Source organism: Carcharhinus amblyrhynchos, chromosome 20 (genome assembly GCF_965287045.1).
Source record: "Carcharhinus amblyrhynchos chromosome 20, sCarAmb.v2.hapA, whole genome shotgun sequence".
Lineage (NCBI taxonomy): Eukaryota > Metazoa > Chordata > Chondrichthyes > Carcharhiniformes > Carcharhinidae > Carcharhinus > Carcharhinus amblyrhynchos.
Window position 1 is genome coordinate 12,752,466 of NC_137343.1, and position 17,610 is coordinate 12,770,075.

Sequence of the window (17,610 nt, forward strand, 5' to 3'; positions counted from 1 at the left end):
GGCCCCCACAGCTCTCAGGAGATAATGCAAAAAGGTGCAAGGTTCAAACATACATCTTTTATTTTCAGAGAACAGATTCCTGTGTATGAATCATAGACTCTCTACAGTACAGAAGGGGGCCATTTGATCAATCAAGCTCACAGCGACAACAATTCCACCCAGGCCTTATCCCCATATTTACCCTGCTAATCCCACTGACACTAAGAGGCAATTTAGCACAGCCAATCCATCTAATCAGCATGTCATTGGACTGTGGGAGGAAGCTGGAGCACCCGGAGGAAACCCACGCAGACATGGGGAGAGTGTGCATACTCCACACAGACAGTGATCCAAGACCGGAATTGAACCCGGGTCCCTGAGGCAGAAGCGCTAACCACTGTGCCGCCATAAGTTGCTTCTAGCAAACTCCCATTCCTATGTTATTAAACCTCTTAAAAGTTTCTAAATGCCTTCTCTCAATTTCAGCTTGCATTTCATTTCCATCAATACACCCCTGGACACAACTACTTAATTGCCATTCCTTAAGAGATCTTATCACCTCGAGAGTTTCTGATCATTTTCTTGTTTCCTGATATGTATGAATATCTAGATGTTGGATGACAATTTCAAAATTTGTGGATGATGCAAAACTTGGAAGCATTGTAAACTGTGAGGAGAACAATGTAGAACTTCAAAAGGACATAGACGAGTTTGCAGATTGATGGCAGATGACGTTCGATGCAGAGGAGTGTAAGGTGATGCATTTCAGTAGGAATAACATGGAGAGACAATATAAAATAAGGGATAAAATTCTTCAGTGGGTGCAGGAGCAGAGGGACCTTGTATATATGTTCATTGAAGGAGGGAGGACAGGTGGAGAGTGCAGTTAATGAAGTATATAGTATTCTGGGCTTTATTAATAGGAGCACAGAGTACAAGGACAAGGGGGTTATGCTGAGCTTATATAAAACACTAGCCACTTGCCAAGTCTCCTTTCACAACACTTCTTAAATTCACTGAACCATTTAGAAGAAGAAGGGCAACAGGTGTTTGGGAACATCACCTACCTCCGAGTTCCCCTCCAAGCTACAAAACATTCTGATTTGGAAACACATGGCCATTTCTTCACTGTTGCTGGATAAAGTGCTGCAACTCCCTCCCTAACAGCACTGTGGATGTACCTACATCACATGGACTGCAACAGTTAAAGAAGGCAGCTCACCACCACTTTCCCAAAAGCCATTGAGGATGAATAACAAATACTGGTCTGGTCAGCAATGCCCACATCCCCTGGCTGAATTAAAAACTCCTCAACCCCACCTTCATAATCTCTAGATTTGGCTTTTCCAACTGCCTCCTTGCCAGATTCTCAAACTCTGTCCTTCCATCTCTGAGTTGGGTATCCAACCCGTAGTCCAAAGGTGTGCAGGTTAAATGGATTGGCGATGCTAAGTTGCCCCTTAGGATCCAAAGATGTGCAAGTTAGATGGATTGGCCATGCTAAATGTGTGGGATAGGGCAGGGAGGAGTGCCTGGGTAAGATATTCTCTCAGAGAGTTGGTGCAGACACAATGGGCCAAATGGCTCCTTATGCATTGTAGGGATTCTATGATTCTTTGATTCATTTTTACAGAGGTTACTTCCGCAAAATCAACCTTCTTCACCCCTGCTTTAGCCCACCTCTAGCAGAAACTCTCAGCTGTGCCTTTCTCACTCCCACGTTCGGCTAGCCTGATGGCCTCTTGTCCGATTTCTCATCCTCTATCCTCCTTAACTTTCAGCTCACTCACCACTCTCAGCTTTCAATGACCAATGCTGAGTTCAGGGACCCAAGTGCCTCCAATTGAAAATTTGCACCCTCCACCCATTTTCAACTTCCTAACTGGAACATTAGGGGCAGGAGTAGGCCATTTGGCCCCTCAAGCCTGCTTGGCCATTCAACTAGGTCAAGGCTGATATTCTATACATGCCATTTTCCAGTACTATCCCCATATCCCATGATATCTTGAAATCTATTGATTTCTTTCACGAACATACCCAGTGATGGAGCCTCCACAGCTCTCTGGGCTAGAGAATTACAAAGGTTTGCACCCTCTGAGTTCATTTTTATTCATTTATTGGATGTGAGCATTGCTGACTGGGCCAGCATTTATTGCCCATCCCTGATTGCCCTTGAACTGAGTGGCTGGCTAGGCTATATCTGAGGAGAATTTAAGAATCAAACACATTGCTGTGGGTCTGGAGTCACACGTAGGCTGGACCAGGTAAGGTTCCATCCCTAAAGAACATTAGTGAATGGGTTTTTATGACAATCAACAATGGTTTCATTGTCACCAGTAGGCTTTTAATTCTAGATCTTATTGGACTTAAATCAAAACATTACCTTGAGTCACTGGGTTACTAGTCCAGTGACAAAATCACTATGTCATTGCGCTATCTGAATCCTAAATAGCCTACCCCTTATTCTGAGACCGTGTCCCCTGGTTTCTAGACCACTATGCCAATCACCCACCTCCCACCTCCCCTTCCCCCCTTACTCCCTCCCGCCTTCCTCAACCAGGGGAAACATTCTTCCACATCTACCCTAACAGGCTCTGTACGAATTTTATAAGCTTCAGTGAAATCAACTCTGATTCTTCTAAACTCTAGAGAATACAGGTATAGTCTTCTCAATCTCTCCCCTGCATCCTCCATCAATGACATGAACTTACACCTGGATGGGATACAGGTGGCAAGGTTTCCAATGAGATGAGGTTTCCGAAGTTGGTGGGTAATATGCCAGCCAGGAGGATATTGGAATCTTTGAGATGGATGCTGCAATGATGGATAGACTGAGATATGAGAGGAGGCAGGTGTTCTTACATCAAAAGGTGCTACATTCCCATCTGTAAGTCACCCACCATCCTGACTTGGAACTATATCCTTCACCTTCACTGGGTCAAATCCTGGAACTCCATTCCCATCAGCAGTGTGGGTGTACTTACACTGTAGTGATTCAAGAGGCAGCTCATCCACCCACCTTCTCAAGAGCAATTAAAACAAAGAACAAAGAACATCCCAGCACGGGAAACAGGCCCTTCGGCCCAACGAGCCCGCGCCACTGCATCTTCTCACACCTACCCCGCCCTGTGGGCAACAAACACATGCCTGGCCAGTGGTGATTTCCACAGGGTGGCACAGTGGCACAGTGGTTAGTTCTGCTGCCTCACAGCACAGGGGACCTGGGTTCAATTCCCAGCTTGGGTCACTGTCTTTGCGGAGTCTGCACTTTCTTCCCATGTCTGCGTAGGTTTCTTCTAGGTGCTCCGGATTCCTCCCCCACTCCAAAGATGTGCAGAGTAGGTGGATTGGCCTTGCTAAATTTCCCCTTAGTGTCCAAAGATGTGCAAGTTAGGTGCATTGGCTATGCTAAATTGCCCCTTAGTCATAGAATCATAGCATCCCTACAGTGAAGAAGGAGGCCATTCGACCCATTGTAGTGACACCCAGGCCTTATCCCCTTCACCCCGTGCATTTACCTGCGAGTCCCCCTGACACTAAGGGGCAGTTTAGCCTCTTCAACCTAACCCGCACATCTTTGGACCTTGGGAGGAAATCTATAAACATCTACGCCAGAATTTTATTGCCCTGCCCTCCATGGGAATCAGAGCGGGCGATGGGTGGACAATAGAAAGGTCCGTTGACCTCGAGTGGGATTTTATGATTTAGGAATGAGCGAGGCCGTAAAATCCCACTCTTAGTGTCCAAAGACGTGCTGGCCGTGCTAAATTCCCCTTCAGTGCACCCGAACATTGGAGTGTGACGACGAGGGGATTTTCACAGTAACTTCATTGCAGTGTTAATGTCAGTCTACTTGTGACACTGATAAAAATAAATTAAATAAACTCCCAGCAGTCGAACAATTTAAAAATAAACACACGAGCTGTAATCCACTATTTAATTAAAACAAAAGTGCAAGGCTGCAGAAGCAGTTTATGTTTTTTATCATTATTATATTTATTGTTATTATTAACATTTGTTATTTATTTGGACAGAAGGAGGGGAATTGAAATTAGAAATGAATTTGGGGCAAAAAAAAAGACAGGGAGTGTGCCTTTAAATCTGGGCTCTCAAGCCTGTGATAACCTGAGCTGTCAATCACAGGGGGTATGTATCAGAGAGGCGCTGACGTCACGGGGACCAGCTGTCAATCAGCCGGAGCCTGGGCTGCAGTCGTTACTGGAGAGGAATCGAGCAGTCTGTATACTCACAGCACACATAGACATACATACCTGGTGGAACATGGCGACAGCTACAGCAGGTAGGCTCAGGACAGCAGATGCAAAAGATCATGCAGCAGTCGAGATTGTTTTTTTTAAAGATTAACATTTGCTCTTTGTGCTTTTTGTGTTTCATTTACCCCCCAAAAAAGTAACATCTCTTCTCCAACCCCCCCCAACCTTCTTTTCCTATAGAGGCAGAGATGCGACAGAGGTTGCTGCGTACAGTCAAGAAGGAGGTGAGTGAGGTTTGTGTACATTTGCAAACGCCAGCTAGTGAATTGGAGCCAGCTGCAGCAGCAGCACTCAGCTTTTATTAAAGATCCCACTGCTGTTTCTGGGGCTGCTGCACTGTGGCAGCCTTTGACATGACAGACAAGGGGAGGGTTTTGGATTGTTATCGCTGCACAGATGTCAAATCCATGTCCCTTCATGTCTCAAAGTAGACTGGGAGCAGTGCCTCGCGGTTTTGTATCTGGGTGCTTTTGCATTGATTTGAGGGGTACATTTGTGGGGAGGGGAATCAGTATTCTGGTCGGTTTGGAGGTTTGCATTTTAAGTACACCGGTTTAATATTTATACACAGATGTATCCTCCCGTTCATTTGGAGAGGGATGCAGCTGCCTCGTAGCATTCTTGTTGGCAAGGTGTTTTTGCAACATAAAGGTGAGAAGGACAGGGATCAATGGGGAGAATGGCCAGTTCAGAATGTTGCAGTGTGGGACCCTGGTTAACAGGTCTGGGTATGAATGTTGCTGTAGTACTGGTTGTGGAAAGTGAGGATTCAGAGGATTTGGGAGAGGGAAGTTCCACTTGAGCCCAAGATTTATGACTTTAATTTTAAAATGGAATAGTTTGTACTTGACGTGATATTTAAAGAGATATTCAACCCCGAAATCCTTGTCCTGCCTGTGGATTTAAGTGGTTTGATTTGATCAAAAATTAAATTTTGCCTTTAACACATTTGATCCGGGATCCTTTTCACTAAGACTGAGCTCCTCTGTGCATTCCTCAGTGATTTTGGGGTGTCATAACCCTTCACTGGGTCTCATGTTAAATCAGTTTCAAAGGTTTAAGTTTATTTAACATTAACACTGCAATGAAGTTACTGTGAAAATCCCCAAACTGACACACTCTAGCGCCTGTTCGGGTAGACTGAGGGAGAATTTAGCACGGCCAGTGCACCTAGCCAGCACGCCTTTCAGATTATGGGAGGAAACTAGAGCACCCAGAGGAAACACTCTCAGACATGGGGAGAAGGTACAGACTCCGCACAGACAGTGGTTTAAGCAGGGAATCGAACCCAGGTCCCTGGCGCTGTGAGGCAACAGTGCTAACCGCTGTGCCCCTGGTGTGGGGACACGAGGGACACAGTCCCTGGATGTGGAGTGGGGAATAACGGACAAATGTAGAGAACTCGCCACCTCCATCTCGCCCCCTTTCCCCAGCCCATGTTTAAATGCCCCTGTTATAAATCATATTCCAAGTATCTCCAGGATGTAGGCTGTTTGTACCATCTGGATAAATTAGTTAAATAATGGGATGGGCTGTATTCCTGTGTGTATGTGTTGCCGTGCAGCAGGAGATATCGTGAGCTAGATTTGGAAGAAATAAACACGTTTTCAGGAGAAAAGTAATTAGAATAATATGTGGCCTCATCAGCATTGGTTATTAAAATAATCATGAAAAATGTAGCATTGTGAATTGTAATTGTGTGATGTTATCGAGTGTCATTAGTAATGCTCATTGAGGATCACTAGGAAGAACAGTGTGATTTGGGGGAATGTCTGAAGTGGAATCTTATCGTTCAGTGCCAGCCTTTAGTCAGAGTAGCCTTTGGTATTGGTGCGATTCTTGGATTGGGAGCAGGCTTCCAGGGGATAAATAATGATGCAAGATTACAAGAATTTAACTTGCATTCCCTGAAATTGTGGAGGTTAAGTGGTGGCTTGATTGAGATTTTTAGGATTCTGGAAGGCAGGGTGCAGAGAAAGAGGGAAAATATTTAGTGCAGTTGGGAACTGTCCAGGAACCGGGGACCTAACCTTAAAATAAGAGCCAGACCATTCCGGAGGGAATTTAAAACATGGTTTTTCACAGTTGTGGTGGGCACAAGAATGGAAGTCTACTCCCTGCCCCCCCAACAAAAAGCAGTAGATGCTGCTCAGTTGATAATTTTACAATGAATCGGTTTTTGGTGACCAAGGGTATTAAGAGAGAGATTAGCCATTGACCTCACTGAATGTTGGACCAGGTTTGAAGGGCTGAATGGTCACCTGCTGTTCCTATGCTCTCTGTGTTTGGAGATGAATTGCAGTGGGGGGGAGGTTTAAATCTCTTGTAGCTGCTGTGTGGTTGGGGGGAGTGGTGGGTGCAGCTTGTGTGTTCGATAGAATGTGTGAGGACTGCCTGTCTCTAACATGGGCACGGAATGTGTTACGCTGGTGGCTGTTTGCCCACTCCACCCACCCATCCACTTGTAATTATGAAACACAACTGCTCATTAGAAACCAGGTTGGAGGTGCGCGAAACATTACCCATTGACGGAGATTTTAGGTGATCGTCCCTTGCTGCCAATCAAATAGCTCCTGCAGTGTCATCCATTTTGAGGCAGTGGTCTGGTAGGATTAATACAGTGAATGTAATTTACCCTGATTGCTGGCAGGATCATCATCGTATTCAGCGACAGTGTTGAATCGTAGAACAGAATCCCCACAGTGTAGACCGAGGCCATCGAGACCGCACCAACTCTCCAGAAGAGCATTTTACCCAATCCCAGTCCCACTCCCCCTATCTCTGTAACCCCATGTATTTACCATGGCTCATCCACCTAACCCACACATCCTGGGACACTAAGGGGCAATTCAGCAATGCAAATCTACCTAATCTACACACCTTTGGACACTAGGAGGCAATTTACCATGGCTAATCCATCTAAGCTGCACATTTTTGGAAACTAGGGGGCAATTTATCATGGCTGATCCACCTAACAATCATATCTTTGGACACTAAGAGACAAGTTAGTATTGCTAATCCACCTAACCTACACACCTTTGGACACAAAGAGGCAATTTAGCATGGCCAATCCATCTAAGCTGCACATCTTTGGACACTAAGTAGGAATTTTTGGCTTGGCTAATTCACTTAACCTGCGCACCTTTGGACACTAGGGGGCAATTTAGCATGGCCAATCCACCTAACCTACGCACCTTTGGACACTAAGGGGCAATTTAGCGTGGCCTATCCATCCAAACTGCACATCTTTGGGCTATGGGAGGAAACCCATGTAGACACGGGGAGAATGTGCAAACTCCATACAGACAGTGACCCAAGATTGGAGTTGCATCTGGATCCCTGGCGGTGTGAGGCAGCAATGCTAACCACTGTGCCACCCAAGAATCTCCAGAGCTGACATCAAAATGGTGATCTAGAAATAACTGCAGCTTCACACTGGGGTGGGTTGACATGATCAGCTGTGATTGTAGGTTGGCAGGAGGTTATAATTGTTTATCCTCATAATATGAAGACCTGGAGGTTGAAGGATAAATGCTGCCAGTGTACCATCCTTAAAATATTGTTCAAACCAGCTGGATTTACAGTTACTGGTATGAATGGTGCATTGAATACTGGTTAACTATCCAGTCATGTCTCATTTCATTGCAGGGGCTGCTTACTGAGCAACATAAAGGGTGGTGGTGATGTACAGTCAGGGAGTCTGAGTTGCTGTGGCAGTGTGCACATTTACATGCATGTCGTCAGCTGGAGCTACAGATGGTGAGGCTAGATGTTCCCAACTTTAGTTTCATCAGATGGCTGACCAGTAATCTCTCCCAATCAAACCACTTGCCATTGGCTTGTGTTAGAAGAATTTATAGGTTGATGTTCAGTGGCCATATTGAGAACATAGCGGTACCTTAATGGTTATGTTGTTGGTCTAGTAATCTTGAGGTCTAATGATCCATGAATGTGTGAGGTCAAATCCCTCCACCCTAGCTGGGAATTTAAATTCACCTGATTATAGGAATCTGAAATAAAAAGCTAGTCTCAGGAACCACAAAACTGCTGAAATGTTGTAAAAAAAAAACCCCATCTGCTTCACATATGTCCTTTAAGGAAGGAAATCTGCCAGCTTCATCTGGTCTGGCCTACATGTAGCTCCAGATCCAATGTGTTTCTGTCTGCCCCAAGAAATGGCTTAGAAAGGCATTCAGTTCTAGTCAAGAAGGTTGCTCACCATCTCAAGGATAATTAGGAATGGACAATAAATCACCAGTAATGTCCGCATCCCACGATCGGATAAAAAAACCTTATATTTTGAGAGTTATGATATTTATTTAGATATATCGAGTGCAGTGCAGAAGGCAGCCATTCAGTCCAATCGAATCTGTCCTGTAACCCCACGTAATTAGCCTGCTAATCCTCCTAACCTACACCAAGGGACAAATCAGTATGGCCAATCTGCCTAACCTACTCACCTTTGGACTGTGCAAGGAAACCGGAGCACCCGGAGGAAACCCACGCCAACACGGGGAGAACGTGCAAACTCCACACACTTGGAATGCAGATGCCAATTCTGCATTGAGGCAAACAATCTGAAATGATGTCCCATGGCTTACTTGTGAGGACTGCTTAGTCAGTCACACTCGTAGAGATCTGTTCACTCCCCGTTTATACAATCAATATGACACACTCAACCCTTGTGACATTGAGTCCTAAAGACTAGCATGACCCACCCACACCCCTCAGCTTTATGATCAGTGCCAATATCCCTGCGTTAGAAACATGCCCAGTGATTCTGGCTGGAAACTGCAGATGCATGGGGGTGGAGACTGGGTGAAGATAGGGCCAGCTTTTGGTGCTCTCCCTGCCCAGATGGATTGCTGGTGTCCTCTAACACCACATTCTTGCTGATACACAGTCCAGGTCTCACTCCAGTACAGGAGTTGGTGATGATAACTACTTTATACACTCAAACTTTCTGTTGACTTGTGGAGGTCCTTGTTGACTTACACTCAGTGCTGTATTTTGTAGAAGGTTGATCTGCTCAGCTGATCCACCATTGGATCTCCTGGTCACTGAGTGGCCTTTTTCAGAGAATTAACTACTAAGGGATGGGACCGTGCTCATCATAATCCAGAGCGTCTAGTTCAACATATGTAAGAGATGGAGTATTTGGCTGGCCAGGTGTGGGTTGATGCAAGTTTTATTTTACAACATTCAAGAACAGGCTGAGTTTTTTGTAGACAGAATTGGAGAGATCGAGAGTGGCTGACAAACTTGGAACAGAGTGGGCAACAACACGGCAGTTATCCAAAAAAACTATAGGTCTCAGAACACTAAGGAAATTTGGCATGTCCGCTACCACTCCCACCAATTTTTACAGATGCACCATAGCAACGTTCTTTCTGGTTGTATCACAGTTTGGTATGGCTCCTGCTCTGCCCAAGACTGCAAGAAACTACAAAGAGTCGTGAACGAAGCCCAGTTTACGAGGCCAGTTTAGTTTTGGCGTGGGGATGACTGAGGTTAAAGAGTTTTCCCCCGGACTGTATTTATTTCTGACACTGAGGGCAACTGATCTTTGATGAGGTGAATAGGCACAGTCAGGTAAATAGACCTGGTCTGGATTTGAAAGGAGACTGTTTGAGATCTCCCACTCAAGCCAGTTGCATCAGGAAGCGATTGCAGACTGGAGATGAAGATTTTTCAATATCCAATTTTTTGGAGTGCACAATCCACAAAGCCTTGTGACTTCCTGAGTCAAATCATAGAATCCCCACAGTGCAGAAGGAGGCCATTCGGCCCATCAAGTCTGCACCGACTCTTTTGACAATGTGTCTTGCCCAGGCCCTATCTCCATAACCCTACGTGTTTACCACAGCGAATCCACCTTTGGATACCTAAGGGGACAATTTAGCATAGCCAATCCATCTAACCCGCACATTTTTGGACTCCAGTCTGACCAGGCCCTTGAATTAATAAAGAGTTCCTGGTATTGTTATCGACCTATTTGCATGGCAGCGCTTCTTAGTGACAGAACAAGGGAAGGAAGATCTCGGTGAAATTTCCCGGTCCCGCCTGCCATGGGAATTGTAGCGGGCAAGGGCGGACCATGCAAACGTCTGTAGACCTCGGGTGGAAATTGCCGGCCTCAGGGCAAGCGCATTCTGAAATCCCTCTGCGAGTCTCACTGGCCGCGAAGGTGGAGGGTGGCTGTAGCAGCAAGCTTGTCCCTGTCACCATGGTTCGACTCATTGTTAAAACCTGGCCCATCAACATTGTGTGAGTAATGATGGTGCCCCTAAGGTCCCCATTCTAAACAAAGTCACACAGAGGCCTCTATCAGGGTGCATTGGCTATATTCTGTTGCGATGGAGAATTGGGGACTGGGACAGAGCTGTGAAGCTGGGAATCTCTGGTCAGAAACCTGCACACAGGCCACAGATGTATTGAGTGTTGGTGGACGTCTGTGTTGGGATCGAAGTGTCTTTGAGCAGCAGTATCTGTGCCTGAGCAGTCCCCTTCAGAAGACCCTCTTCTCAACCCATGCAGAGAGATGGGGTGCCCTAAAAATAGACTGCCTCACTTTTTCCTGGGTGGGAAACCACACATGACCTAGCGCGGCACAGTGGTTAGCACTGCTGCCTCACAATGCCAGAGACCCAGGTTCAATTCTGGCCATGGGACACCGTCTGTGTGGAGTCTATACGTTCTCCCCATGTCTGCATGGGTTTCCCCTTGGTGCTCCGGTTTCCTCCTACAGTCCAAAGATGTGCGATTATGTTGATTGGCCATGCTAAATTGCCCCTTAGTGTCGGGGGTTAGCAGGGTAATGTGTGGGGTTATGGGAAAAGGGCCTGGATGGCATTGTGGTCAGTGCAGACTCGATGGGTTAAATGGCCTCCTTTTGCACTGTAGGGATTTGAGAATTCTATGACCTGATCACAATCTTCACGATCAAAGAAATGTTGAAACTGGGAATGTTTGATCAAGGGTGAACTGCAGTTGTAGCACTATGAGTGGCTGTAGATATATGACCAAAATAATCCTTCAGTATTGCTGGAGAAATAACATACAAAGAAACCAAGGACTTACATTTACATAACGTCTTTGACAATGTCCACAGAAGTACTTTACAGCTGATTAAATACTTTTTGAAGTGTCAGCACTGCTGTGATGCTGAAAATTTCCTGCAGCCTATATGTAATAGCAAGATTCCAAAAACAGCAGAGAAACAAATAAGTCAACCATTTTGGCCAGAACCCAGGTGAGAACTCCCCTACTGTTCATTGAGTAGTGCCAGGGTATCTTGTACGTGCAGCTGGTTTAACATCTTGTCCGACGAAACAGCACCGCTGACAGTGCAGCACTCCCTCAGCGCTGCACTGAATCAGTCCAGATCTTACTGCACAAATCTCCAGAGTGGGACTTGAACCTACAAACCTCCTGACTCAAAGGTAAGCCCACTACCGACTGAGGCAGTGCTGATAACTGCGCGGTTTCAAATGGTGGGGGTCTGGTCTCTTTCCATTTATTTTGCGTTGGTCTGTGTGTTGGTCGAGTTGTAAATGGATCTAGACTAGAGCAATGATTTGATTTCACTTTGACTTATTATTGTCACATGTATTAGTATGCAGTGAAAAGTATTGTTTCTTGAGTGTTATACGGACAAAGCATACGGTTCATAGAGAAGGAAACAAGAGGGTGCAGAATGTAGTGTTACTGTCATAGCTAGGGTGTAGAGAAAGTTCAACTTAGTGTGAGGTAGGTCCATTCTGATGGCAACAGGGAAGAAGCTGTTCTTGAGTTAGTTTATATGTGACCTCAGACTTTTGTATCTTTTCCCGATGGAAGACAGTATGTCTGGGGTGTGTTGTTTCTTGTGGTCTTGGTCAGAACAGGAGTGATACCAACCTGTGCTACAAACAGAAAGAATGCTTTCTTTGGTGTATTTGTAAAAGTTGGAGAAAGTCGTAGCAGACATGCCAAATTTCCTTAGTCTTCTGAGAAAGTAGAGGCATTTGTGGGCTTTCTTAACTATAGTGTCGGCATAGAGGGACCAGGGCAGGCTGTTGGTGATCTGGATACCTAAAAACCTGAAGCTGTCCACCATTTCCACTTTATTCCCATTGATGTAGACAGGGGCATGTTCTCCTTTACGCTTCCTGAATTCACTGACAATCTCCTTCGTTTTGTTGACATTGAGGGAGAGATTGTTGTTGCTGCACCAGTTCACCAGATTCTCTATCTCATCATTATTTGAGATCTGGCCCATTACAGTGGTGTAGTCAGCAAACCTGAAAATCGAGTTGGAGGGGAATTTGGCCACACAGTCATCGGTGTATAAGGAGTATAGTAGGGGGCTGAGAACACAGCCCTGTGGGGCACTGGTGTTGAGGATGATAGTGGAGGAGGTGTTGTTGCCTATCCTTACTGATTGTAGTCTGTGGGTTAGGAAGTTCAGGATCCAGTCACAGAGGGAGGTGCACAGGCCCAGGCCACGGAGTTTGGAGATGAGTTGCATGGGGATAATGGTGTTGAAGGCTGAGCTGTAGTCAATAAGTAGGAGTCTGACTTAGGTGTCTTTGTTACCTGGATGTTCCAGGGGTTGTGTGCAGGGCCAGGGAGATGGTGTCTGTTGTGGACCTATTGCGGTGGTAGGCAAACTGTAGTAGATCAAGGCAATCTGGGCCTTTCCAAGCACTGTGTCATGATGGATGTCACAGCCACTGGACAGTAGTCATTGAGGCAAGCTGCTTGGCTTTTCTTTGGTACTGGGATAGTGGTTGTCTTCTTGAAGCAGATAAGGATTGTTGTAAAGAGAGGCTGAAAAAGTCTGTGAAAAACCCTGCCAGCTGGTCCGCGCAGGATCTGAATGTTCGGAAGGGGTATAGAATGCATTGAGCTCATCAGTGAGGAGTGCAGTTTTGCCGTCCTGCTGGTGTAATGATACAGACTGGGATAAAAGGGCTTCAGTATTAGGATTTGGGTGGTGAGAGCGATAGCTCAGAGGGGAGTATAATCAGGAGCGCTGATGGACCCCATTACTATTCTTGTGATCACTAGCCCAGATTAAATATATTGTCACTTTCCTCTCAGACAGCATGTCCTTGGCCAGTCATATTATAAAAAATCAAATCGGTTTGGTTCGAGCTAAGGAGCAGCCAAGGTTTTATTCCACAACTGGATGTGTTGTACCTGCCGTGAAACAGCATGAAAGATAAGATTATTAAACTTGCAGGGAAGTGACAGAGACTTGCAAAAAATATAGAGTGCTATACATCGGGGGACTCTATAATAATAATAACGGTATAATGGGGGATTCAATACCCGAATAGTAACTGGGATAATAATTCTGAAAAGGACAGAGAAGGGGAAGATTTTATGAAATGGCGTGATAGCACAGTGGTTAGCACTGCTGCCTCAAAGTGCTAGGGACCCGGGTTCAATTCCAACCTCGGGTCACTGTCTGTGTGGAGTCTGCATGTTCTCCCTGTGACTGCGTGGGTTTCCTCCGGGTGCTCTGATTTCCTCTCACTCCAAAGATGTGCGGGTTAAGAGGATTGGCCACGTTAAATTGCCCCTCAGTATCCAAGGATGTGTAGGTTAGGGGGATTAGCAAGATAAATACTTGGGGTACATAATGGGGATAGGGCATGAGTGGGATGCTCTGTCAGAGAGTCGGTGCAGACTTGATGGGCCAAATGGCCTCTTTCTACACTGTAGGAATTCCCTGATTCTATGAAGCATGTTCAAGAGAATTTCCTTGATTAATATCTTTTTCAGCCACCGGGGAAGGAGATGTTTTTGGACTTGGTTCTGGGGAATATTTGGGGCACACTGATCATAACGTCGTAAACTTTAGATTAGTCAGGGAAAAGAACAAGGAGCAATCCAGACTAAAAAGAATAATTAATTATGGGAGGACCAACTTCAGTGAGCAGGTATGGGACTCACACCTTCGGGAGGATGTTTTGACCCTCGAGGGAGTCCAGCACAGGTTCACAAGAATGATACCTGGATTTCAGGGGTGAAGTTATGAGGAGAGATTAGACAAATTATGCCTCTATCTCCCGAATTCTGAAGATTGAGCGGTGATAGTCACAGTCATAGAAATTTACAGCGCGGAAACAAGTTTGGCCAATTTGTCCACATCACCCAGTTTTTACCATTAAGTTAGTCCCAATTGCCCGTGTTTGGCCCGTATCCCTCTATACCCATTTTACCCATGTAACTGTCTAAATGCTTTTTAAAAGACAAAATTGTACCCACCTCTACAACTGCCTCTGGCAACTCGTTCCAGACACTTACCACCCTCTGTACGAAAGAATTGTCCCTCTGGACCCTCTCACCTTAAACCTATGCCCTTTAGTTTTAGACTCCCTACTTTGGAAAAAGATGTTGACTGTCTACCTTATCTATGCCCCTCATTATTTTGTAGAGCTCTATAGATCATCGCTAAGCCTCCTACCTCCAGGATTGTAGTTGGTGCAGACTTGCTGGGCCAAATGGCCTCCTTCTACACTGTAAGATTCCATGATTCTATTCAATCTCTCTTTATAAGTCAAACTGTCAAGTCCAGGTAGATCCTAGTAAGTCTTTTCTGCATTCTTTCATGTTCAATAATATCTTTCCTATAATAAAGTGACCAGAACTGCATGCAGTATTTCAAGTGTGGCCTTACAAGTGCCTTGTACAACTTCAACAAAACATCCCAACTCCTATATTCAGTGTTCTGACCAATTAAATCAAGCATGCTGAATGCCTTCTTCACCACTCTGTCCACCTGTGACTCTACTTTCAAGGAGCTATTAACCTGTACCCCTAGATCTTTTTGTTCTATAACTCTCCCCAATGCCCTACCATTAACTGAGTAAGTTCTGCCCTGTTCGATCTCTCAAAATGCATCATCTTGCATTTATCTAAATTAAACTCCATTTGCCATTCATCAGCCCAATTGACCAAGATCCCATTGCAATGCTAGATAACTTTCTTCATTGTCCACTAATAGGGGAGTGAAAAAGGAAATAAGAGAAGCAAAGTGGGAGTTTGAGAAGAGACTGGCAGCCAACTGAGAGAATCTAAAAGTTTTCTATAGGCTTATATACAGTAAAACGGTAGTGAAAGGAGCAGTAAGGTTGATGAGGGATCAGAAAGGGAGGTGATAGCCTAGTGATATTTTCGCTATTAATCCAGAAATTTAGCTAATGTTCTGGGGACCTGGGTTTAAATCCTGCCCCGGCAGAGTTTGAATTCAATAAAAAGCATCTGGAATTAAGAACCTTCTGATGACCATGAAACTATTGCCAATTGTTGGAAACACCCATCTGTTCATTGATGTTCTTTAGGGAAGGAAATCTGCTGTCCTTACCTGGTCTGGCCTACATGTGACTCCAGAGCAACGCGTGTGACTCTCAACTGCCCTTGGGCAACTCAGGATGGGCAATAAAAGCTGTCCAGCGAATGAATTTAAAAAAGGGGCAATTATGCCTCGAAGCAAGGGGCATAGCTGAGGGAATCTGTGGAATTCTTTACCGCAGAGGGTTGTCGAGGCTGGGCTGTTAAGTATGTTCAGGTTTTTAATCAGTAAGGGAAGCAAGAGTTAGTGGGGTAAGGCAGGAGTTGAGGATTATCTTCAGATCAGTCATGATCTCATGGAACGCTGGCACATACTCGATGGGTTGAGTGGCCTACTTCTGCTCCTATGTTTTATGGTATGCTAAGTAAGTACTTTGCATTTGCCTTTATCAAGAAAGAAGTTGTGGACCAAGTCACAGTGAAAGAGGAGGTAGTTGAAACATTGGATGAAGAATTGAGAAAAAGGAGATATTACATAGCTGGCTGAACTTAAAGTGGACAAGTCACCAGGACTAAATGAGATACATCCAAGGATGCCGAGCGAGGGAAGATTGAAAATTGTGAAGGTGTTGGTCATAATTGTTGGGCGGCACGGCTGCTTCACAGCTCCAGGAACCTGGGTTCGATTCCCGGCTCGGGTCACTGTCTGTGTGGAGTTTGCACATTCTCCTCGTGCCTGCGTGGGTTTCCTCTGGGTACTCCGGTTTCCTCCCACAGTCCAAAGATGTGCAGGTTAGGTGGATTGGCCATGTTAAAATTGCCCCTTAGTGTCCTGAGATGCGTAGGTTAGAGGGATTAGCGGGTAAAATATGTAGGGATATGGGGGTAGGGCCTGGGTGGGATTGTAGTCGGTGCAGACTTGATGGGCCAAATGGTCTCTTTCTGCACTGTGGTGTTTCTGTGATTTCTGTGATAATTGTCTATTCCAGAGTTGCGAATGTTCCAGTTGGCAGATGAAATTTAATAGGGAAGTGTGAAGTGATTCATGTTGGTGGGCAGAAAGAGAAGGGGTAGTATAATGTGACGGGTACAATTCTAAAGGAGCTGCAGGAGCATAGGGATGTGGGGGTACAAGTGCACAAATCATTGAAAGTGGTTGGGCAGGTTGAGAGCAAGCGCCAGGGACGCAGGTTCAATTCTGGCCTCGGGTGACTGTCTGTCTGTGTGGAGTTTGCACGTTCTCCCTGTGTCTGCATGGGTTTTCCTCCGGATGCTTCAGTTTCTTTCCACAGTCCAAAGATGTTTGGGTTAGGTGGATTGGCCAAGGTAGAAGATAGGGCAGAGGGGAGGGCCTTTCTTGGAAAGCGTCCATGGGTCAAATAGCCTCTTTCTGCGCTGTGGGGATTCTATGATTCTATCAGCCTCAGATTTTAAATTATTCATGAGCAATGGTTTACTTTTTGTGGGAGAGAATTCCACACTTTGGGTGGGATTTTATGGCCTCGCTTGAGCGACAGTGGAAATTCCCGCCTGAGGCCAACGGACATTTCCGCTGTTTGCTCCTCGCCCACTCCAATTCTGTGGCAGGCAAGGCTGTAGAATTCTGGCATTAATATCAGAAAGTGTTTCTTAACTTCTCCTTTGAATGGTCTGCCTCTGATTGATCTTAAAGTCATTCACTAGATTTATTTATTTATTAATTAATCACAGGTAGGCTTACATTAACACTGCAGTGAAGTTACTGTGAAAATCCCCTAGTCGCCACACTCCAGTGCTTGCTCGGGTACACTGAGGGAGAATTTAGCATGGCCAATGCATCTAACCAGCACGTCTTTTGGACTGTGGGAGGAAACTGGAGCACCCAGAGGAAACCCACGCAGATACGGTGGGAATGTGCAGACGCTGCGCAGACAGGGACCCAGGCTGGGTATTGAACACAGGTCTCTGTCGCTGTGAGGCAGCAGTGCTAACCACTGTGCCACCCTAATAGGGCATTGTTGTCAGAGTAAAGGTGACCAAAATGAGGCCAGCGTACTGTGCTACAGATGGAAGACTTTGTCGTGTGGTGAGTTGC

The 17,610-nt window shown here is 45.6% G+C and overlaps 1 protein-coding gene across 1 annotated transcript in view; it reads left to right on the top strand.

Moving 5' to 3' along the window:
- The first annotated feature begins 4,208 nt into the window (after window positions 1-4,208).
- The window catches only part of sgsm1a (small G protein signaling modulator 1a), a 137,590-nt gene continuing 124,188 nt past the window's right edge, over window positions 4,209-17,610 (top strand). Inside the window, exons 1-2 of the mRNA XM_080208089.1 lie at window positions 4,209-4,279; window positions 4,434-4,477. Coding sequence (XP_080064215.1) covers window positions 4,261-4,279; window positions 4,434-4,477 — 63 coding nt within the window. The 5' untranslated portion in view covers window positions 4,209-4,260. The remainder of the gene's footprint in view (window positions 4,280-4,433; window positions 4,478-17,610) is intronic.